Here is a 25,187-nt window from a genome sequence, read left to right as displayed (position 1 = left end):
AATCCTTTTGGGAGCCTCACCAGTGACACCTGCTGGAACAGAATGCCTGATCACATGACTGGGCACTCGAATATCACATATTCACTATGCAATCCAGAAAACTGAAAATGGCTTAATAAAAAATACTTATTTTAAGTCCTTGGATAACGAAAGCATGAACAAATTTAAACAGCACAGCCACAATCACATCGCTGGGATTTAAAGGGTTCAAGAAAAATGCATAAATATGGCTGGTTTGATAATGACGTTGAATAAAGTTAGAATAAATCAGTTTGCAAGCATACTAATGTAGCACGTGTTATGAATCTCCCACTGTGCCTCTCCATTTATTCATTTAAATCGCTTACTGACATAAGCAAGATAAAAATAGCTCCGAGTAGCTGTTGTATTGACGTGTCGATGGTGACACGATAGCCGTGTCCTTCCTAGTATTAAACTAATGGCATCATGTCTGATTCGGATTTAGATTTATATGCCAGATCTTGCAGTATAGTATGTGTTAATTGTCATAGTCAATGATGATTTTTAAACAGTCAGTAAGTAGCTGGTCTCTCTATTCTGGTTATTATAAAAAATAAATAAGCATGTTAATAAAATACACAACATCTAAGGGTTAAACCACTGTCATGGTGACAGATCTAGAGGCCATAACTTTACATAACTTAAGAACCATAAGTTAAATGTTTTGTGGTTTGTACATCCATAACACAGAACGCAATTGTGGAGCCAACAGTGAAACTGTATTAATATTTTTGTATTAGATCCCCCCAAAGTTTTTTATTAAGAACACGCCATTCTCATCTGTTGACGATGAAATTGGAATTGGTATTTAACTAATACCTCTTCCATTGTAAAAAAAACATTTAAAAAAAAAAATAAAAAAAATCTCGTTTCATAAACCGGTTAGGCATTAAAGATTGATATGATTGAAATAAAAATATTGTGAAATTCAATTTTTTTTGAATGCTATATTTTTTGCAGCAATAACCCCTCCAGAATTCTGACATGTCTCCTACATACCGCTTCTTAGGTGTGTGCAAATTTGGGATATTTCAATCGCTGAATATTTGTATGTGAGTAGTGTAGTTTAAAAATGGCTGAAATGTTCTTAAAAGAAGAAAAAAAAAATTTACTTTGTCACACATTTTATCATATCAGATAACTTTTTTTATGACACCACTCCATGTGAGGTCTTCCCATGATTAAAAACCTTCATCACTTAGTTTTATTTAAATTTTTTTTTTATTTAAGCAAGTTATGTATATCTTAAAAATATTAGATAGTTCATTGTAATTAAATTGTAATTATTTCATGGCAGACCGACCTTGTTTTTTTTTGCAGAGAGTGAAAATCAAATTCTGTTCATTCATCTGGATTAATTTAGTCTATGTGTTTCGGTCTCAAAGTTTTTCACGGTCTACGAATGAGCATGTCTGAATGGTTGTACTATCAAATCATTTATCCATTTTAAGTCGTTTTCTGCCCGTTGTGATTGCGTTCTTGAGGCCAGGATGAAAGTTCTTTGTGAAACTTCATAGACGTAATAAATCAGCTCTGAGACCACAAAAGTATTTCCTTTAGAAGCTACTTCTAAAGAGAAGACGTTGGCAGTCTCAAAGCTCGTGTATTACAGATCCGGCAAAGGCCTCTCTAGAAAAGAACAGTTATGTTGCTCACATAAAGGTATGACAGCTCACAAACATTACAACTATCTCCAGAACCACTCTGGTTACCATTCCACATTAAAAGCAATTTATTCTTAAAAAAAGTATATAGGTCATACTTAAAGGGACACTCCAGCCATTATATGGATGTGATACAACTGAGTGTCTACTCATCCCCAATACAAATACATGGAGGGGATTGCCCCTTTCACCTGCTCTCCCAGGTATTTTTTGGCCAAACACATCTCCTGCCACACGGCATACTCATCACTAGTCATCTTGAGCGTTGGCTTGGCGAGTATTGCAGGGGGGTCTAACGAGACCCCTGTGAGCATGAAAAGAAAGAGCTCCCATTGGTTTCAATTGGAGTGCTTTATTCCTACTGACTGGCTGAGTGGGATGAAACCTTGGACCATGAAGGAGGAGTTGTGTTGCAGCTCTGGAGCTGCAGCTTCCATAAAAGTAAAGGTTTTTTGTTAGTAAATCAGCTTGGGACATTATAATTCTGGGACTTCTCATGCCTACAGATGTGAAGGGGTTAACAAGCTGGACCACTTTTATCAGTCACGTTGTAGTGATTGACAGGGTGCGTTTGGAAAAATTTTAGACTACCTACATTTATTAAACACATCGACCAATGACAGACATCAAAATGGCAGATTAAACAACAAGGATAAACAATCTTGCAACTGACTAAAATAAGTAAATCTTTCACATAAATTGTAAAAGGACAGAAATGACTGCATTGCTACCAAATGAATAAGTGAATGATCTTTAGACTTTAACCCCTTAATGACAAAGCCCGTACATGTACGGGCTCAAAACGCATTGTTTTCAATGGGTTTAGGGACCACCCATTGTCCTTAAGGGGTTAATGTTTTTATTGATAAGTGATATTTCTAAAAGAGCCATACAGATGCTTTGTGTGGTTCATGCCTACAGATAAGGGGTTAACCAGCCAGACCACCATTCAGACCCCATGGTTTATTATCACGGGAAATTGTTATTCAAATTAATTCCGATTCTCCTAGCGTTCCTTATATATTCATCTTTAGAATGATCTTTCATGTCTTTCTGTTTGTCCTTTATTTTTGAAGAAAAAAATGCAGAATAAATGATGGGGGGGTTAGAAGAAAAAAGATCCAGGTAGATACAGGCTGAACAATTTGCCAGGAATCACCTGAGTAATCAGAGTGTGATAAAGAGACACATTTTTCAGGCAGCTGCTAATGTGGCTGGCATGTTAATTACATGATCGTTGTCACGTCGCAGGGAATGAAAGCGGAATATTTCCAAGGGGCTGGAGGGGAAGCAAAGATAGCAGCAGAGTTTGTGCACATCATCTAGACCTGGGAAACCGCAGAACGGAAACCGAATGCAGGGAACAATGTCTACCGTAACGTGTATACGACAGAATTAAAGAGTGGATATACATTAATAGTAAAAGCACAGAGATGCAGACTGTGACTGGGGATCGCACCGCTTATCCTATATAAATTCTATGTTATGTCCGGAGAAGGAGGTGGGTTCTACGTCTCATACAGAGAAAATGTAATGTCTTACGTCCCGTACTCTTCCACGTTCCGATATTCAACATCGACACATGCCAGATTACACTTAATCCTAATTGCGTCAGATATATAGAATATACTAATGTTGTTTTTCCCGTAAAGTGGGCTGTTCTTATCATTCTTATCTTTGTCCTACATTATATGAGGGAACAGCCTTATTGCATAAACTGGGGCCCAATTACTTTACAGAGGAGGTAAAACGATAGCTAGGCCTAGAGGTTTTAAATCCGTCTGGGGAGAGGCAGCTAAGGGTCCCCTCATCCGTACAGAACCTGAAGGAATCAGCTCCACGCTAGAATCTAGCAAGGAACCTAAAGATCTGAATAGAGATCTGATTATGGGATTACTATTCAGCTCTTAACCTAAGTACAGTTTAAGCAGAGCAGGACTGGCAATGGCTGGGTGGCCCTGGCACTTTCCGGTCAGCAGCCGCCTGATAACGTAAGTGCGGCTGATGGCTGGATATGAGCGGTATGTTTTCATACTGATGTGGCGTGCAGCCGGGTATTTCCAGCCACAGGCCGCATGCTACAGCACCTGATCTGCCGCTGGAGTGTGTGGCTCTGTTGGCCTGGTGTGGCTGATGGCCAGTCCAGGCCCGAGGCCTAAGTACTAAAACAGATTTCTTTGTCAAGGCACACATTTCATTTTTTCTTAGTAGTGGTTGATACTCTGTAAACTTTCCTAATTGTTTTATGGGTTTGTGCTTTCAAGGATTGTTTAACAGACACATTTCACTAAACAAATCCTCTCCATGTGCCGTCTAATAAATGGATTCACTTTATGGTATCATCTTGACATTTAGGAATTCTCTCAGCAAGGATCCTCTTAGAGATAGAGCTGCAAGTCGAAAGACATCACATACTTTTTTCCTGTAAACCAGCTAGAGATACATTTGAGTTTCTCAGCATGTATGGCACACCCTGGTGCCACCAATCGATTCTTTACAACTTCAGGCGAAGTAAATAAACGACTGCATCCAGAATCTGGAGAGATTGTGGATCAGCAAATCCATAGACAGTCGAGCTTCCTTAAATTTGTAAAGGAGGTCTTTTACTGATGGAGTCTAATGTGCTAATCTCAGGTGGCGTGTATGGCTGGTGTTAATGGCAGCTGGATGGATAATTTGTTCTATGGGGATGTATCAAAGGAGAGACCTTTTGACCAAACAGAGGGCCAGTCTACCCATGTTCTCCCTGTTTCTCAGAAAGTATCCCCAAATATATCTGATGGTTGTCAATGTTGCAGTTTCGATATCTAATCCAAGAATAATTTGCTTGGGTATTTATTTAATAAGAAATCAAGAAGATTAGGCTTCACAGTAACTAGACAGATACATAAGAGACCGGCCCCTCATTGGCCATTTGGGTTAAATATTCAAGGTGATTCCACTGCAGATTGTAACTCTATTGCCTTTCCTGACAATCGATTGGTTGATTAGTGAAGGATGTTAATTCTTCTGTCACAAGGACAAGGCAAGAATATTATTTTGCACATACCCAGCAAATACCATTCAAAAACACCTATCTAAGGTCATATCATAAGTGCTTCTGTATATATTTTGTTTGCTGTACATATTTGCATGTTCTGACTAAACCTCAGGGTTGAGCAGCTCCTCCTGCAACACAGGAGCCTCATTAATGGTGTCCAGAGAAGGCTTTAAGTGAGAGACTCTTTTGGGTTAATGTGCAGTGCAGTCCCACTGATTCATCTCCTGGGTAAGTAATATAGCCATGAAGAATTAGATAGGACTCGCCCAACTTGGGATACTTTAACATAGTGCCGGGCTAAGCAATATATGGCCATATGGTGTGACAGAATCCCCAATATTTATGCTTTAGATGGTTTTTGAATGGTATTCACTAGATGTGCGCTGAATTTTTGCTTTTTTCTGTACTTATTGGTCATTATTATTCTAGTGGCAACCCGGGAATCTGAATATTTATGTTTTGAGGGTTGTGTGCTCCCCTTTCTGTATATTTTTTTTGCTAAGAATATTATTTTACAAGAACGCCTACTATTTTGCTACAATTCAATTACTCTTCTGATTATGATAACAGACCATGCATTTTTCATGCATAGAAATACTAGTAAATGCACAAACCAATTAAAATGAACTGACCAAGTTTACAAAGAAAATACTGTCTTTTCCCACATAGCTTCTGAAACACAAAATTCAATTCTGTTCAATAAAGATGATGGATAAGCAAGTCTACCTACTCAAGAAAATTGATGTTTGATGAGATAGGAGGTTATAAATATGTCTTAGAAACCAATGCATTGGAGGCCAAGGCTTCAGCATGACTTTAAAAAGATTTATGACTATTTGTATGCTCCCTGTCTAAAATACATAGCATGTACTTAGCAGGAGTCCATATGTCCTACATGCTACTATCTCATAGACAGGGAAACAGAGCAGTTTAAGCAAAATAGGCTTTTAGTGTTGTAATGCAGTGATTACTAAGTTTTAATTCTTGTTATCACGCAATATGGTAAACAGGAACAAGGACTATCTATTCACTGTTATGGTCCACAGTTGTCTCTTCTTATCAAGTGAGGTCTAGAATTATATAGATTATTCTCTGATTAGGCAAAAACAGAAGCAATCGGTTAATTAAAATGCCTAATATCATAACTATTTAACAATCTTTCAACGTAATGTGGGCGGTCATAGGGGACACCATATAGGTATATAACACCAAAAATCAAGGTGTGTGAAATTAAGATCCAACTGGGTAAAAGATATAGTTGAGTCTTCTAAACGATTTTTTTTAAATGGTTATTGATTGTTTAAAAAGTTACTTTTGCAGTCGACCCACCATTTAAGAAAACCATACAGTCTTCCATTGATAGCAAATGCTGCAAAGCACCGAAACGCCAAAGTCATAACACGAAAGTACTTACCCTGCTGAATGCCAGCAAGAAGTCCAGTTTGCCAGAATGTCTCATACAGTGACGTAACTTCCAGTATATGAGATGCTCCCATGCAAAGACCAGAAGGCTCAGGCCCATAGCCACAAGCAGCATGTAGAACACGCCCGCCATGTTGTCGATGTCTAGTTTGCTGCTCATCACCTCAATCTTGTCGTTGTGGCAAATGCCAGATAACCACAGCCTTTCCAACATCTCAATCTCATCTGTCAAGGAAAATAAACAGCATATAAATCTGAACAGATAACGGAGCCAGTGTTTACAGTATGACCATAATCAATATTTTCCATATACATTTTTACAATTAAAGTTACTGTTCCATCTCTTCTGCTTAATTTAACACTCGAGCACCTAATAGAGCATTAAAAACATCATTTTTACGACTGCTGAAAGCTGAAATCCTTCCCAGAAATTTTTTTTCATTATAAACACAAAAGCAGGCATTGCTAGGTTGTTGCCATTAAAGTTAAAACCTTAACTGTTTCAGTAAATAATATTAATATTAGTTATCACATTATAAGATAGTATGCATTAGGTTATTATTAGATATCAGGTTACAATATATTAGATTATTAAATTAGTTTGTGTAACATGCTAGAGATTTTAATTAATTTTTGTCTAAGGACAACAAAGAAGGTATCACTTAGTTCTTCTTGCATGAACAAATCCTAACTCCTTCTTGCATCCTCACTTATGCCATCATTTTTTTAAAACATGCTTTCTTTATTTTAAATATACAAATAGTGAAACATGAGTGTCAGGAATTATTGGAGACACAATAGTTACAGTTACTTAATCTCATGAATACATTGTTTTTAAACAAAATGCGAGACAATTTATGATACTGCATCTATATAAATGAAAGTGAAACTGTCACTTGTATACACTTACTGAAAACATATCCTTCTGGCATTGTTTGAACACGGCAGCAAACAAATTAAGGGACAAGTTATGTCAAAATCAGGTTTTACATAAATCTATCAGCCTTCCCTACTTTAGCAAACTTTGAGCCAAGCACTCTGCAGATTATTTAGCAATGATTTGGTCACATGGAAGGCTAGCATCTTCTGGCAAGCAAAGCTTAGTGGATTCATACATACACACACTCTCTCTCTTACACATACACTCTAACACTCTTATTCACACACATGCCTATATAGACCTAATCTTGCACTACCAACTCCCATAGCAGGCCAGCTTCACTTTAGACTTTAGAATGTAGACCGGCCCAAAGGGCGATAGTCCTCCTGGCCCCTAGGCCAGCCCGTTCCTGTTTGGTGACCTATAATATTTGAATATGTCAAAACTTTCTGTTCAATAAACGATCTGTCCTTACATAATACATAGAAAGTTGCATAATTCCATAATACCAAATGTACTCATACGTATGATTCTCTCAAATAATGCAAACAACTTGTACGTTGTTGTGTAAGATTACATTTTTCAAATATCAAAAAAAAAACTCATTGTTCCATGTACAATTGTTTTTTCTTTATATTTTCACACGATTTGTATGCTATAAACATGGAAACGGCCGCTGAATTTCAAGGGAATAAGCATGGTGCTATATCAACTTTAACATAGAACAATATGTCTTCATATTATTTGTTTGAGTTTAGAAACAGCACACTGGTTTAGCATCTTATATGAAGATAAAACATTACATGGTTTCCCCACACATCACAGCAGCATAGCGATAATTGGACACTGTGGTCCAGTTGTATCATAAGGTGGCTATGAATTTAAGGTATCCATCTAGGTTGCCTAGAAAGGCCTAGTTGCACATTTACACCAAGACAGGAAAAGGGGCCGCATGACTTTAAAAAACAGAACATTAAGATATGATGTCATATCCCAACACTCAGCAGTAATGACGCTGGCTGCAACTGAGGTGGCCGGGGTGGCTTCCCTGGGTCAGGCCTAGGACATCACCCAAGGTAAGTACATTACTGACTATAGGCGTGGCACAAAACCATAGGGGAGAGTAAACAAAATATGAGTGAAATATGTTTATGAATCTAACAATTCTGTTTTGATTTGGTAAGAGCTTTTTGAAGCAATTTACCATTGTTCTGTGGATTTCATCATTCTGCAGTGTCAAATTCTTGGACTTTCTAATGTAGCTGTAAGAAAGGTGTCTCTAAATAAGACATAAGATAAATCTCCAGTACCTGGAACAGAAACCGGTGCCCATTCGAGAGCCATAATTGCTGGTAAATCCTCGACACACTGGACCGATATACATATTCACCAAATTTATGATCATTTATCACAGTAAAATATTCTAAGAACATTCACCGAGATGTGATGAATGCAGCATGATGTGCCAAGACGTTCACATGGGTTATGTATAAAAATATTTGAGAATTCTAACTTTTTATTGCTTACCAGGTGCTCAAACAATACTTTTTTAATATACATATGGATTGAACTTTAAAATAATTTGTAGATTTTCCCAATTCCAAACATTAATTTCAGAGCTGGTTGGATAGTGTAATCAGTCAATAATAAAACATATCCATTTTTTTTTTATTATTTATGGAAATTAAGTAATTTTGGTTTTAATTAAGTCAGGGAACAGGCAATGGAAATTTGCATAAAAATAATTAATTATATTTTAATAAACAAATTCAAGAAAAATGTTCCAAAAGGATTAGACATGTGATAAGAGTTTTGGATACAATCACACATAATGATTCCAAAACTCAGTGTTATTAATCTAGAAAGGCATTTACGATATCTCATGTATTGGAACCTACTTTGCCAGTAAATAATAAAATGTTTATTTTAGAATAGAAAAAAAAAAAAGATTTATTAAGATTTCTATTCTGTGTTATAAAGGGAAATATGTTTCAGTTGATATTAAAAGTCATTTTCTTCTTAAAAAATATATAATTAGATTTAAAAAAAAACACACATCTAAATGCAGGAATTTGACTTATTATTCTCCAACACAATGACGTTTAAAACCCTGGGGACTCCCTAAACTTTTGTAATATAGAAATGATAAATGTTATTAGGGAACACGAGAAAGCTCTTAAACTACATGAAAAGGGAACATGTAGGACTAAATCGTGACCTGTGTCGGGCTCCCCAAGGAACCAGTTATAGACCACTAGCTTACTGAAGTCAACAGAAAAATAACGTTTTCAAATACAGGTTTCGTACTGTGCTGTAAAGCATGAACATGCCTCGTCTGGATTGAGTAATTACTATAACAGTGCCGTCTTAGAAGACTATTTATAAACAGCAAGTGTATGGTCAAAGATAAAGTAACATTTTGAAGTAATAGGTACGCAGGTGGGAAAGCATAGACCAAAAAAAAACAGAATTGGTCAATACAATTGTTGGCCAATGCGTTTAAACTTAGCTGTAGAAAACAAAAGCAAAAAAAGAATCTCTTGAAAGCGACACTCCAATACCTCGTTTAACTTCGTCAACAATGTACATTAAAGTACTTTGTGTATTCTTTAATACACATGATTTAGCTGAAAGAAAAAACAAATATTGCTAGGAGAAGCTGAAGCTTAGGAGCTGTAGCAGCAGGCTTTGTCAGGATAGTGCTCTACTGAGCACTGGCTAGCAGAGAGGATAGGGAGCCCTGGTAGCCATGCGCAGCTGGATGCACAGGGCCCATGTATGAGCGCGGGGAAGTGTGAGTGACTGCTCTGGGAGAGGGGCTGTGTGTGGGGTAATTAGGTAGGTGCTTTCCTGCCCTTGGCAGCCACTTTATGGCTCAGTCGTAGCTGATCACCCTCCCTCCCTTTGCTCTGTGTTATTTTTCTCTTTGTTCTTTTTTATGTGATTAACCTATTTTTGTCGTCGCAGCAGGCGAGGGTGTCTGTCCTTGCCAGTTGGAATTGGTAATAGAAGGAGGAGGCGTTGTGGTTACTGGAAGGTGATTTGAGGGGGCTTGTTCCGATCCTGAGCTTTGCAAGGTAGTTGACCTACTATTGGACGTACCCACTGAGCTATGAGCCGGCTAGTAGTTAGCATTGATGGTCGGTAAGCGTCAGAGGAGTGACAGGTAATTGGATGAGGGTAGAGCACGTCAGGGTATATGTATAGTTAATTCAGTGATTTGCAAGGACTAGTCCCCCATCTGAGGCTGTATGCTTTTAGATAGAAAAGCTGGCGATTGGCTGATGCAGCACCTAACTCTGTATAATAAAGTGATGCGGCCTATTGTACGCTAAAAGGTGACTTGTGTCCAGTTGTTGGGTTCGGTACTGGGGAGCGTCCAAGGACGGGTTGTTCATGGTTCAGGGTAACACTGTCCCCACTAGCGTCATGCATGCTTGTGTGCACTGACAAGCAAGAGATGTGTTCTAAAAACAAAGCAAGAACTTAGCGCATGCCCAGCGAATACCATTTAAGAAACACCTATCCAAGGTATAAATATCAGGGATTCTGTCACACTATATGGCCATATATTGCTCAGCCCCCACTTCGCCAAAGTGCCCCAAGTTTGACGAGTCCTATCTAATTTGAGTACTGCAGGAGGTGTGTTCTGCTGAGAGCCTCTACTGCACCATAATTTTTCGAATCCCTCTATACATCTGCAAGGGAGACACTCGGCTATAATATGCTTTAAAGTGAATATGACGGCTCAAGTGTTTAATTAACAATAAAAAATGCAAAATTAATGTTGCTACATAAAACAGTTCTTCAATTTTAATTGACAACCTACAACATGTTATGGAACCATGATGAACAAAAGAGGCGTCTCAGCTTTTCAAGAAGTTAAATATAGCTATTGGTTCCTCGTTAGGTGCCATTGGCGGATGATTTACACGATCCATGTGTGTCTCCAAACCTAACATGAAGGACTACTATTAACCCTTTCCATTTCATCTCCTATGGAACACCTAAAAAACATATCTTATGGATATATGCCTAGTTTGCCATCTGGCCCTGCATAAACTAAGACCTTGCCAGCAACATACAATGTTCAACACTCAGAAATGCATAGTTACGCATTTGCAAATTGAAACCACTTAATAATATCTTTAACTATGAAATTAGCTCATGTAACATGAACCCCTACTATTGGAAAATTAGGGGAAAATTAGGGGATACTGATAAAAAAAAACAATAAAAAGACAGCAAGAGCTATTTTGACATTAGGCAAAGGACTAGTAAAATCTCACTTAGAATAAAATAGAAGTTTTGGACACCAGTCCATAATGATATGACATTGGAAAGAATACAGCAAAGAAATGGTAATTAGCAAAAGTTTTGGAACAGTACGATTTGGAAGAGCATCTACTCGAAGGATTTAATTACACTGGAAACGAGGCACTAAAAAGTGATTGCAGCACTACAAAAGATATGCATAGAATGAATTCAATGTCTTCTCTAATTAACCATTCACCCCACAGACTAATCAATTACAATTTAAGATTGTAGCAATAGCAATTTGGTTTTTCGCAAGAAAAAAAGGGATTCTCTAAAGTGGCCATGAAACTATTGTCTACAATAGGAAGATGTTTTGTTTTTGGTTCCACATAATACTGAATAGAATAAACATTCTAAATTATTAGAATTTCTAGAAATCAAGTGGAAACAGTGACTTGGCCGTACAATTATTGTAACTATTACCTTACACAGGAGGAGCTTTTTAAAATAATATCTGGAATTTAAAGGAATTAAATAAATGTTGAAAATGGGAGTATTTAAATAGATATGAGAAATAAATTGTTGGGGGGACATGTCTTTTTTAGTACAAAGAAGGATGATGTAAGAGATTCACTGTAATACTGGAATAGAGAACACGTTCTGGTTTTAATCATCTTTAGATTGGTAGGGACTTTAATGGTACGGAGATGAGGGTGAGTCATCTGATATATATAAAGGTGCTCCATTTATTCGTATCGGCTCATCACGATGTTCTTTTTTACACTGCAGCTGGATATCAAACTAAAACCATTATAACACTTCAGAAATAGGCAACAAATGGGAACAGAAAAAGGGAGACAGTGATTCTTATTTTTGTCGCAAGAAGAAAGGGTATTAAAACAAAGAGTCCATTAAAGATCACAGTAGTACATTGTACTTCAGGAGACATTTCTGTGGGAAAAAAGCCCTTTCCTCTAAAGTGAGTGCCCACTTAAGACACATAGGCAGTTGTGGTTTTTTTTTCTTGGGAAAGATCATTTAACCCTCAGCCATCAATATAAATAACCTCAATTTAAAAGACATAAGCAAACCGGGTGGCAATCCTCCAATACGTAAATAGATTATTTTGAGGCTCAGTGAATATGACCAATTATCAGACTACATGCTAAATTTATAAAACAAACCAAAGCCCGTAATCATCCAATAAAATGCCCTCTTTATTTAAACATTATATAACATTTCTAGAGACTTACTGTAAAATCTCAGGTATAATACACACGACTTACTCTCTTTTCAAGGGTGCTAGGTAGTGGTGGTGAGCATGGCTACCAAGAAAGTCCTCTCCATCAGCGTACCCTCAGTCCCAGCACACTGACTAAGAATGAGTGTCAGGATACGACATCAATTCCTGACACTCAGACACAGGCAGAGGGGAAGGAGTGTGAGGGAGCAGTAGATCGGACCAGTCACTCGCTACTGGACAACCAGGGAGAAGCCTCCCTCCGGGGTCTACAAAGGTAGACAATTTGGGAGTATACCGTATATGTGCAGTCTATTTTGCAGTCTATGCGATCTATATATTTGGGCAGTCTGCCTTTTCACTGTTTCTTAATGTTTCTCAGCCTTTGGCTATTACACTGGGGGAAGCTGGATTTCCAAAAGGTTAAGTAACACTGACCTCCCTATAATATTGGAGGCCTTAATCACATGTTAGCGTCATTAATAAAATAATACTGTAACCCATCTGACACTGTCAACCCTCAGGGAGATGCTTTGTTGGAATTTCGACACATGTGTGGGTCCCTGGGGTTGGGCATTTGGAAAAAAAAGGCAAGCCAATGCACCAACCTTTGCAATAGACTGGATGTCCAAGCCAGGTTTGCATAATCCAGTCCGCAACGGGTGCAGGACATAGACATTTAAACTCCTTTGGGGAGATGTCCCTTTTAGGTCACCTGAGATGTTGGGGGTATGTACATATAGTGATCATATTCCTTTACACTGAATTCAGAGACTGTTAAGTGCCTTATTTGTGGAATTTTACTGCTTACTCTTGCTGAAAATATTTGAATTTGCTACAAAGAAAAGGAATCACCAGAAAGGAACATGCCTCAATGAGGTGAAAAATGATTACATTGCAAACTAGCTTTTAAGTGTCACTCCTCGTTAAATAAAGGTTTGATCTGCTGGCGTAACCTATACTTAAGGCTCTGTAAAGTTGTTCAAGTAACACCACGTTCTTTATTTCTCACATACACGCAGAAAATCAATACACTCATCCGATGGGGAAAAAAAGCCTAATTTTCTCCCCTGTTCCACTGCATTTGAGAACACCCAACCACAAGACGCTATGTTCTAATTCTTCAACTTGATTGGCTGGCTCTTCCTTTAACCATTAGGCCGCAGGCTATGAATAAGACAAGAAGTAAACTGATTTATTTTCTTTTTCTAATTTGATGTGTGTCGGGTAAGCACTTCTATTCAAGGAGAATGTATGGACCAAATTGAGAAAAAACAGATAAACTTGTGCATGACTTTAGCAGCTGGTAAAAAAAAAAAATATTAGAACATCTGCTGTAAACTGCATTTCTGTCCCTTTCCCTCTTCAACCATACCATAAATACATGAATTTCAAAGCTAGTCGTTAACAAGGTCTGTGTTGCAACTGCACAAACTTCCATTGATTTTACAGCTCCCTGGGTTGGTCCATCCAGTCCATGATCCCCATATGGGAAAGCAGAACAGTCCTGAAACCCAGGGGCATTTGGTAGGTATCTTTTATATACCTATAGTGTATCGCTCCAGGGAGAGGCTTTGTCTGTATGTAGTACACAGGTTATGGACAATTCATACTTCCAGCATTACTATTTAGACAACACAGGCTGAAAGTCCCATTTCATATTCCCAAATCCCAAATGCATTGTGTATAGGAATTTCCTGTAAAGAGAGACATTATCTGTCTGGAGTGATGTTTAAGAATTCCCAGGCCAGGATTGGCTGGGACTGGAATGGTGACAGATATTACAAGGATGTTCAGGCTGGCCAGGACTACAAAAGTATAGACCAGGGAAGGCAGTGGTGGGACTGTTTTTTTATGATTTTATTTTGGAATTTGTACTTTTCTGCGGTTTATTAACTCCCCAGGTGTGGAGCACTCCCTCTTCTGCTCTTTATTGGCGGTTTGAGTGGGCGGGTATAATCACAAATGGGATTGGGCTGAGCACAAAAGACTTAAATTGGATGGGGAGCAGGCAGATCCAAAAGTCACTCCCACTAGCTCCGCCCCTTTATGCAGGAAACCTTGCCCTAATGCAAAGCCACTCCCCTAAAAGGGAGAGCTCCACAGTTCCCAGGTATGGAGATCCGTACATACACTCTGTTAGGATAGGTTCCATATTAAAGATTTTTTTTTTTTTAAGAAATATGAGTTTGTTTACTTCTTAAATTGGATGATGCAATCCTGTCCTATTTTTAAACTGTACTTTAAGACAAAAAAGGCCACTTCTTAGCAAAAAACAAAACTGAATGGCGTAAACAAAAGATCTAAGCATCGTCTAAAAGATCTTGTTTTTGACCATCTGAGAACTGTGCATTAATGGAAGGGAACATGTTGAAGTGGAGAATGCACAATATCAGAGGCTTGCTAAAAGAAGACTTAATATTACAAGGAAAACAACATATTCAACAGGGTAAAAATGATTAAAAGGACAGAAGAGCCAAACATTTTGTCTGCTTTTCTTAAAGCATACAGTATTTTTTTAGCACCCAGACATCCCATCTGATAAGTTATGTTGATACGATTATCACACAATTAAAAAATCTTATTGTTTTCTTGTTTGCATTTAAGGCAGGATGCTGATGAGTGAAAAATAAGATCACTATGGGTGCTCCCTGCTTTACTTTGCTTGCAAGTTTCACTGCAGGTTTTGTCTACATCGGATGGTTTGAAGGCAGGATGAAGCCAACCATCTCCATGTAGATTGGGGGACCACTGATAACGAGGGACAGATCTCACTCGTATTTGCATATTAACAGGACACCATGTATATTTTATGTGTCTTTTGTGTATAGAGTGTCCACTAGATATAAACTATAGTTTGAGTTGAAGCATGCTTCTACTAAGCTTAGCTTAAATCTGTATTTGAGGTTCAAGCTACCCATGCACTAGCCGATCTTATTGGTAAGAATCCATTGCTGAATCCATCAAGATAAGTACACACATACAAAGAATTTGTGTTATTTGTATAATTGTTTAAATAACTTGTAAGAGGACACTTACCGTCACCTAGAAATTGCAGCAATGCAAGGTCAATGGGGCGTTTCCACTTGGAACCTTTCTGTAGAGCAATGCCATAACCCGTTGTAGCAAATACCTTCCCACTGCCAATCGTCACAAGCTTGCAACCTTCATCTTTTCTGGCCATATAGTTCAGAACTGCGGCATCATAAATAAAGGCATCTAGTTTCCTACAAATATATATAGAATGCAAGGGAAGAGCATTGAGCGAAAGGCATAAGTACTACTTAAGAACTCAAGACATATTAAGAGCAGCATCTCTTATAGACTATGGGTACTTACTATAATTTTGAGTCATGAAGTCCATTTGTACTGGTGAAAGGTGATACTCTACTGTCAGCTTTGTTCATCTTTTATCTCTCCACCAAAGTTTTAACTGAACATGATTTCCCTATATGTGTGTATATAAACTATATATAAACACCCCCTCCTAATTATTGAATTTAGGTGTTTCAGCCACACTCATTGCGAACAGGTGTATGAAATCAAGCACATAGGCAGCCATCTCCATGGACAATCATTGGCAGTAAAATGGGTTGTATTAAAGAGTCCACTGTATAGAAATTTCTTGTAGTAGCAACAGCTCAGCCCCAAAGCGGTAGACCGTGCACTCTCACAGAGCAGGGCTGCCGAGTGCTGAAGAGCATAGTGCGTAATAATGATCTGTCATCTACAGCATAACCTACTAAAGAGATACAAGCTGCCTCTAAAAGCAACATCAGCACAAGCATTTTGTGTCAGGAGAGTCATGACTGGGCAGCTGCACACAAGCCCAAGATCACTATGCGGGTGGAAATGTGTTCTCTGGAGCGATCTCTGGTCTGGGGTTGGTTTTCAGTGTTTGGGGCCCAGGAAATGTTAATGCTACAGCATACAAAGACATTTTAGACAATTGTATGGTTCCAACTTTGGGTAAACAGTTTGGGGAAGGTCCTTTTCTATTCCAGCATGACTGCGCCCCTGTGTACAAGGCAGGGTCCATAAAGACATGGTTGGATGAGTTTGGTGTGGAAGAACTCGACCGGCCGCACAGAGCCCTGACCTCAACCTCATTGAACACTTTTGAGATGAACTGGAAGAAGTACAATGCTCAAAAATGCTCAAAAATTCCCCCAGAAACTCTCCAAAATCTTGTGGAAAGCCTTCCCAGAGGAGTGGAAACTGTTATAGCTGCAAAGGAGGGGGTCAACAACATATTAACGTCTATGTATTTAGAATGGAATGCCATAAGTTCCTGTTGGTGTAATGGTCATGTGTCCCTTTACAATCAACGGTGAAAAAATTAACAATAATATAAAGAACATAAGACATATCTGTCCTGCTCTTGTGATGTGATGCATCAGCTGAATGATGTTACTTACCCAGTTTTGAGATTTTGTAGGGCATCCTCGACATGCCGCTGGTTGTATTTTATCATATAGGCGTGCATGTCTGGGTAATTGCTACGGATGTTCTTTTCAGTACTGCCATTAGGAACAGTTCCAAACTTCAATGGCGGGTATTGTTCTTGAGGCCTCTGAAACTATTTAGAAGTAAAATTATTATTAAACAAAGGAAATTTAAATTACAGTGGTAACATTTTAAGGTAGTTCATCTGGAATATAAAGTGGAATCTTGCTCTATAGAGATTAAAGTGAAACGACAATGTACTGACCAACAAGGAATGCACATTAAAGTACATGCAGCTGAACATATCTCATGCAAGCCTAGGAGGTAGAGGGACGAGGAAACGTACAGTTGACAATGGGGGGTTCTACAGAACTTGCAATAAAGACCACATCAGGGCCAGACTGAAGTTGACAAGGGTGGCCCTGGCACTCTCGGGCTAGATATAAGTGAAGCTGCTGGCTGTTTTTTTGCTTACATTGGCTGCAGCCAGCCATATTCATTCGGCAGCTGCACACTGCAGCACCCGATCTGCTGCTCTCGGTAAGCAACCGACAGGGCATTTCGGTTTGGCGTGTGACAGGCCTGGAATCCATGAGGGCAGGCAGCTATCATATGCATTAAACTGCATATGATCCCTGGAGTGTGCCTTCAATGACTTTAACTCATTTTCGGTGGGACTTTATTCATCCCTAATTTCTGTGGTTTTCATTTAAAGTACACCCACAAACTAATTTTTTTTCTTTAGGACACTTTTTTTTTTTTAGTATAGCCATTTAAGTATAGCAGGTAAATATTTTAAAAGATTACATTGTGTTCATGATAAATTGTATACAATTACAAAAAATCATTTAATGAATACAATTTTAAAACATAATACAAAATACGCTGTTCTTGAACATATTTGATTTTTATACTAGATAAGTGGGATAGTATTTTCAGCAGAAATGGTCGTTAAATCTTTAAAGGATAGCCATAAAGCCCTTAAATAGGTAAGGGATAGCCATTAGGCCATAATAACCAAAGACGGTTTGTGGACAGTCTAGAAGGGCTGGATTTTCTTATGTTTATTTCTGTATTTGTATTAATTGTGATCATTAAATAAAGAACCAAGGCACCTGAGAAAGTGCTACACGAAATAATGTAGTGTACAATGTGACCCACAGACATACAACAAATAAATGTAAACAACAAGGCATATTATATACTCATAAACAAATAACAGTATGTTTTATTTTGCGTAGATCAATACTACAATGTAATATATGAAATCCAACATTTATCAATGAAAGTGAATGTCTATTTTCTAAAAACCCATGAAGGACTACAACAAGGTGGACCCGATGGGTGAGATCTTCGGTTGTATAATAATGTTTGGTATCTAGAGATATCCTAGCAATAAACTGCCTAAAAATAGTCTTAAACATCAACGAGACATTATTGTGTACATCCCATCACAAGTTAAAGCAAGCCTTGTGTGTCACGTGGTCTCCATTTAATTTCAGACAAATTACAAAAAAAAAAATGATCGCATTCAAAAGCAAGACCAGTGATTTCCTGAACCGTCTCCATTATTGATTTCCCGAGTACACAAAAAAAGAAATTACAAGAATCGTATAAAATCGATCTTGTATTTTCTGGTTTTATAATAGATCAAATCTCATTTAGCGTCGTGCAGTTAATCTCAATGTACGTCTCCCTTTCATAATTAAATATCCACTCCTGAATAGATTTGGGACCAGCGACAAGATTAGATTTATTAAGATAAAGTAAAGGTTGTAGTTAGGTAGTTTTTGGGACTGATTGTTCAAGACAATGAACACGATGAAAAATGATGTCTCTGGAGACGAGGACACACTTCAAAGAACTCACATGACAAGGACTATTCTTCATCTGCAATTTTAAGGATTAGAAAAACCACTAGACTTGTAATATTTGGAATTGTAAATTAGCAGAGACAAAAAAAAAGTACTTTGGATTAAAAAAATCCAGCCGATAATGAAAAATCACCTACTTCTTACAAGAAAAGAGAGATTCAGAATCCAGGCCCAGGGTGGCAGGTCCATGGGCAGGCAGTCCCCCTGGCATAAAAAGGGGGGGTTGATCGCACAATAGGCTAGTTACAAGGGCGGTCCTTGATCCCCCCCAACCACCATATTTACATCCTCCATAGACCTTCTCGTCCAACATCAGTGCCTGACCTCACAAATGTTCTACTGGAGGAATGGGCAAAAATCCCACAGAAACACCCCCAAAATCTTAAGGAAAGCCTTCCAAGAAGAGTGGAAGCTGTTCTAGCTGCAAAGGGGGGATCGACTTCATATTAACCCCTTAATGACAAAGCCTGTACAGGCTCAAAATGCATTGTTTTCAATGGGATTAGGGACTGTCCATTGTCCTTAAGGGGTTAATATCTATGTATTTAGAATGCAATGGCATCAAAGTCCCTGTTTGTATAATGGTCCATTTAATCTATATGTATACACAGACAGAGAGAGAGGAGGGGTGGATTAAAAGGTTTATATGATACTCGTACTAACATTGTAATTGTCACTTTGGTCTATTTGTGGTGACTTTTTTACATTATAGAAGTTAAGATTTTTTGTAAATATCAATTTCAATTTATTTTCCTGATATTTTCCTACCGCTTCTTCCCTACTCTTTACTGCTTTAAACATCAAGTTTGAATCAGTGAATAGTGTCTGATTTCTGGTACAAAATGGTCCTGTAATGGGATTTCAAGTTTTGTTTGATGAATTTAATTTTTGATTACGGTAACATTTTAAAGGGTGACATTGATTTCTAGAAGCCAGGTTATCATCACGACATGTTTAAAAGCCTTTAGAAGGTGGTCATTATAGTTTAATATGAATTATTAAAGAGGAAATATTCGTTTCCCTAAATGTATCCCGAGATTTGAAAAATACTCTAATTTTAATGACTCATTTTTGCTTTTTTTGGTACATATTTTCTATAGAAACAATGGAAAGAAAGTATGTATAATTTATGAACGGGCCGTTTTTTCTAAAAAGATATTATTCCTACCCATGTTACGTGTTGTCTTTTTTAAAATAACGTATTAATTCAGTATTTGAATAGAGGACGATAAAACAGACAGCAGATATTGTAGTGCGCCTATCTCTCTGGGTTCCCGATTGAAGGATTTCATTACTCCCTGACCGACATGGAAATTTCTGCATCAATAAAACTTCCGCATCAATTATTTTCCTGTACCATCTCAGTCCTCCTCCTACTGAATTCTATATTTTAATATGCTTCTCGTTTTAGGAGGTATATCTTGGAAGATCATCTCGACAAGTTATCTGTAATTAAGCGTTGGATGGGAGATTTTCCATTGTATGTGACTCAAGCCTTATTTTAAATAATGAATTGGCATTAGCGTGTATTTTTAATTCTGAGTGACTAACCACCAGCTTTAAATGTTCCAAAATGTTTTTCTTCCTTTTCCAATTTGGCTTCTGCATAATAGAACCAGTTGTGATGCCAGCATGCACCTGTTCGATGCCGCGAAGTTCATGTCACTGTTTATATGTTTCTTAAGTACAACTCAGTAGGCTGAAAATAGAAGGCACTTTAAATGATATGTTGTTATTCTTCTACCCACAATAGCACCAGCCAGCTGCCTATTTAAGAAATGATGTCATAAGCAGCCAAGAAGCATAAGAACGACAAGCCTAAACTTGATCTAACCAGTTAACTGGCTACTGAGAGCTATGCTGAACATCATCAGTTTGCGTGTACTGTGTATTCACGGACTCAGTAAACAGCAGCGAAGAAGCACAAGCCAATAATTCTCTTATTTTTCATGTCAATCAAAACTGCATATGAACACTGCACTGGAATCATAGGATCATATCCATCTATGTCACTAAGCAACAGATGGTCTAGTACCATAGGGCATCCCAGTATACGAACTTCAAATATCAAATCCTTCTGGGTTTAAAACAACAAAACAGCACAAGAAAAACATAAAAATCCCATACCAAATTACTATATATATATAGATTTTTTTTCTTCACTGAGTAAATGGGTGATGTTGGTTGCATTGAACGCATTAGGCCAGCCTATCGCCTAAATTAGGATGATAAAAAGGTTGTAGATCAGATGTGGCTAGATCTGGTCTTTTTTCTCTTCTTGGTAGGAACATTCTTTCATGTATTTTGTTTTGTAATTCTAAGTTCCAAAGTATCTCAAAGTTTATCCATTTGAGAATAACCCTACACAAGGTTTCTAGAATTGATATATACACTCACTGGCCACTTTATTAGGTACACGTTGCTAGTACCCGGTTGGACCCCTTTTGCCTTCAGAACTGCCTTCGTTCTTTGTGGCATACTTTCTACAAGGTGCTGGAAACATTTTGGTCCATATGGACATGATGGCATCACGCAGTTGCTGCAGATTTGTCAGCTGTACATCCACGAAGCAAATCTCTCGTTCCACCGCATCCCAAAAGTGCTCTAATAAATTGAGATCTGGTGACCGGGGAGGCCAGTTAACTCAATGTCATGTTCAAGAAACCAGTTTGAGATGATATGGGCTTTGTGACATGGTGCATTATCCTGCTGGAAGTAGCTATCAGAGGTATCTGAAGTTGTTTGTTGTAACAAGTGGATATTGAAGTTATTGTTGCCTTTCTGTCATCCCGAACCAGTCTGCCCATTCTCCTCTGACCTCTGACATCAACAAGGCATTTTGGTCCACACAACTGCCCACAGGATATTTTCTCTTTTTCTGACCATTCTCTGTAAACCCTAGAGATGGTTTTGCGTGAAAATCCCCATAGATCAGCAGTTTCTGAAACACTCAGACCAGCCCGTCTGAGTGTTTCTGATAATCGGTTTGAACTTAAGCAAGTTGTCTTGACCACGTCTACATGCCTAAATGTAGACGTGGTCAAGACAACTTGCTTTGATTTGATTGGCTGATTAGCTATTTGTGTTAACAAGCAATTAAACAGATGTACCTAATAAAGTCGCCAGTGAATGTATATTTTGGTGGTTTTTTTTGTTCCCACAGCTCAATAAGTCCAAATATTTAATGCATGCGGTTTTTAAAAATAAAATAAAAAAGGAACAATATAAGTTCTTACTTTTTTATCACTGAGTCCAGACACAGTATCAACATACTCCTCCTGGATCATAAAGGCAGCCAGATTGGCAGTGTAGCTAGCCAAGAAAATAACAGCAAAAAACGCCCAGATGAGTACCATGATTTTGCTTGTGGTTCCTTTAGGGTTTTCTACTGGAACAGAGTTATTAAAAACCAAAGCCCATAACAGCCAGATGGACTTCCCAATAGTAAACTTGGAGCCACCAGGACCTAAAAGTGAAAAGGAAAAAAAAATACAAATTAAAGTCATATTTCACCAGGTTATTATTTATTACTGATAAAATATTGAAAACATGCTTTAAAATATTCTGCTGTTTTCTTTTTTTTTTTTAGAACAGTTTACGTTTTTGCATCATACGTTTTCACACAGCTGTATATTAGGCATGTATATATGTACGTGTTCTAGCGCAGTTATTTTAGCTTCCAGATCCACAGATAAAGGGAGTTTATTGGACCAACACCAGCTTTTTGTCAATCTTAACCTATAGTAATATATACAGCACTGGATTTTATGTTCAATGACAACAAATATTCTTCCATGTGATTCTCCTTTTATATCTAACTTATCTTGTTAGGCTTAATTATACGTTTTAAAACGTGTCATCATCATCATTGTGTTTTACAGAGCTATTATATATCCACATGGAATCGAATAACACAGCAGTACATAGTGTCCATTATAAAATGAGGAAGTAATTGATATGGTCTCTGGTATATATTCTATATACATTATTGTGGCTTTTAGTGCTGTAGAACACACCGATACTCTCACACTTAGGAAGCACTTTGAGCTCCAAGAAAGATGGACATCAGGGGAGGAAAGAGGTACTTGAGGCACTGTCCTCCATAAAGATAGACACTTGGGAGATAGATTTTATTAAAGGCAGTAATACTGCAGTTTTTTGGACATGAAAAAACTGGAATACTGCACTTTTACTGCAGTTTTACTGCAGTTTTACTGCATTTGTACTTCACTGTACTGCAGTTATTTTTGTACGGAAGTACAAATGCAATAAAGCTGCAGTACATTGAACTACAACTGTAGGTTTGCAATATATAAAAAAAAAGTGCGGTAAATGTGCAGTAAAACTGCAGTACAGTGAAGTACAAATACAGTAAAACTGCAGTAATTTTTTCGTTAGGGCGGCCAAGTTGAACCTAAATTATGCATAAATTATTAATGCTGTATGACATTCAAGATGTCATCTATTTAACTGTGTATTACACAGGACTTCACCACTGTTGGCTTCTCAGTGATCTTTGCAGTGTATATATGCTAGACAGACGGTCAAAAATACAGATGCATGATAGGCTATTTTTTATGGCAAAGGTGTAAAACAACATCTGAGTAGGGTTTCTTACATTACAATGTAGGAATAATACAAAAAGCAAGAAATGTATTTTTCTAGTGAATCTGGGAAAATAATTCTTCAGAGAATTTCAGAGAAATCAGCTGATTTTGGTTTATTATTATTAATCAAGTACCAAAAACATGGTTTCCGTCATTCTAATCTACTGAAAAACTGTAATCTAATCTCGGAGGAAAACGTGTTTTTTTTGTAAATCAAGTGGAAAATTAATGTGGTAGAGGTGTTGGGATAATTTTATATTGAGAAGAAGATTCATTATAAAAAAAAAATGTTTATTCAGTTTACCACTATAAATATCATATATAGATATATAAAGGATCTGATATAGATTTAAAGAACAAAAATCTGCAATATATAGATATTTTGATATTGAGAGGCGTTTGGTGATATTAACAACTACTTACAGCATTTAACCACTTCTAATAGAGAAACGATTAGGTGGACCAATACATTTAATTCAATAAATGCTTGTGTTTTACACGATAAACGACAAAAAAAAAATTCACACGTAACCACTTTTTACACCGAAACATTCCGGAGGACCAAAAGATAATTTTTCAAACTAAAAGAGACAGCAGCTATTTGCTGTTGGGGTTATCTAGAATTGAAAAACCAAAGCCAAGCACATAAATCTGAGTGACACTAACTAAAATATTGTGTTTCTGCAAAAAACAAAAGTGCCGTTTCAACCGTAGCTCCTACAATAGTCGCTAAATCTACAGGGAACTGGTTAAGAAAGAACATGGGGAAATAAGATTTGCCTTTCATCCGCTGTGCTCAAAGCTACGGCATGGCATACTACATTAAATCTATAACACTTTATGTAACCGAAAAAAATACTGTGTGCGGAATGACAGAAACTAATTTTGTGCTTAAAGTGAACCTGTCATGCAGTGAGACTGAGTCCTGTTCCAGCTTAGCATTTGTTCTATACATTGCGCTAAGCCAGGACTGGAACCAAGAGATCTCCGATGTACCTTATTTATTTGCGGCTTTAAGAAAGTGTAGACTCTTTTACCTGTTTATAAGCACAGTTGCCTAGAAAGTTTGCCCATGTGAAACGTTTTCCAATCTGTTTTGGATATACATTTTAGAGTTCCTGACTTTTTGATTAATATATTGGCTCTCATTTACTAATACTCATAGCTGGGAATTCTCCTGGGATAACCCAGCGTCTTAGGCAGAAGACCTGCTTCCCCATGTCTTATGTTTTGACCATGACCACTCCTCTATCCACATCTTGGCTACTCTCAACCACTTCCCTCCCATCCTCTATCCACTAAAGGCTAGCCCTGCCCATATGACTGGTGGAGCCCACCAACATGGATGACTAGCCCTTCCCCACAGGTAACTTACCTAGGGAAGATCACAGGTATCTGGATACTTTGTTGACCTGACTGACATCACATTATTGTAATCAAAGAAACATGCCCTGATTATTGGCTCATTTCTGTTTTTACCTTTTCTACAGGGTACACGTTTTATAGGTCAGCATTAGTTCCGTAGCCGTGAACATCTAGGTGCTCAATCTCTGTGGTTCGGTGGTTGAAAGATATATTATTCCATATGGGTTCAGATAACCCTGTAGGTCAACTTATCCCTTCCGCAGAGGGTGCATCTTATGAGTCTTTGGGGCACAGTCTTTGCATTGATAAAGTATTCTACACAAATCTGTTTTTTCTAAACCTAGTTTTCTAGGCCGAAAAAAGCAGGTGCT

At 37.8% G+C, this 25,187-nt stretch overlaps 1 protein-coding gene across 1 annotated transcript in view; it reads right to left on the bottom strand.

Annotated features, from left to right (window-relative positions):
- The window catches only part of GRIN2D (glutamate ionotropic receptor NMDA type subunit 2D), a 228,995-nt gene that overhangs the window by 5,659 nt on the left and 198,149 nt on the right, over window positions 1-25,187 (bottom strand). The window contains exons 9-12 of the mRNA XM_053451874.1: window positions 22,081-22,310; window positions 16,943-17,103; window positions 15,564-15,751; window positions 6,140-6,372 (exon numbers count right to left, since the gene is read on the bottom strand). Of these exons, the coding sequence (XP_053307849.1) occupies window positions 6,140-6,372; window positions 15,564-15,751; window positions 16,943-17,103; window positions 22,081-22,310 (812 nt within the window). The remainder of the gene's footprint in view (window positions 1-6,139; window positions 6,373-15,563; window positions 15,752-16,942; window positions 17,104-22,080; window positions 22,311-25,187) is intronic.

This window comes from Spea bombifrons, chromosome 12 (assembly GCF_027358695.1).
Source record: "Spea bombifrons isolate aSpeBom1 chromosome 12, aSpeBom1.2.pri, whole genome shotgun sequence".
In the NCBI taxonomy this organism is placed as follows: domain Eukaryota; kingdom Metazoa; phylum Chordata; class Amphibia; order Anura; family Pelobatidae; genus Spea; species Spea bombifrons.
Note: the sequence above shows the minus strand (reverse complement) of the source record. Positions and strands in the feature narration are given on the sequence as shown.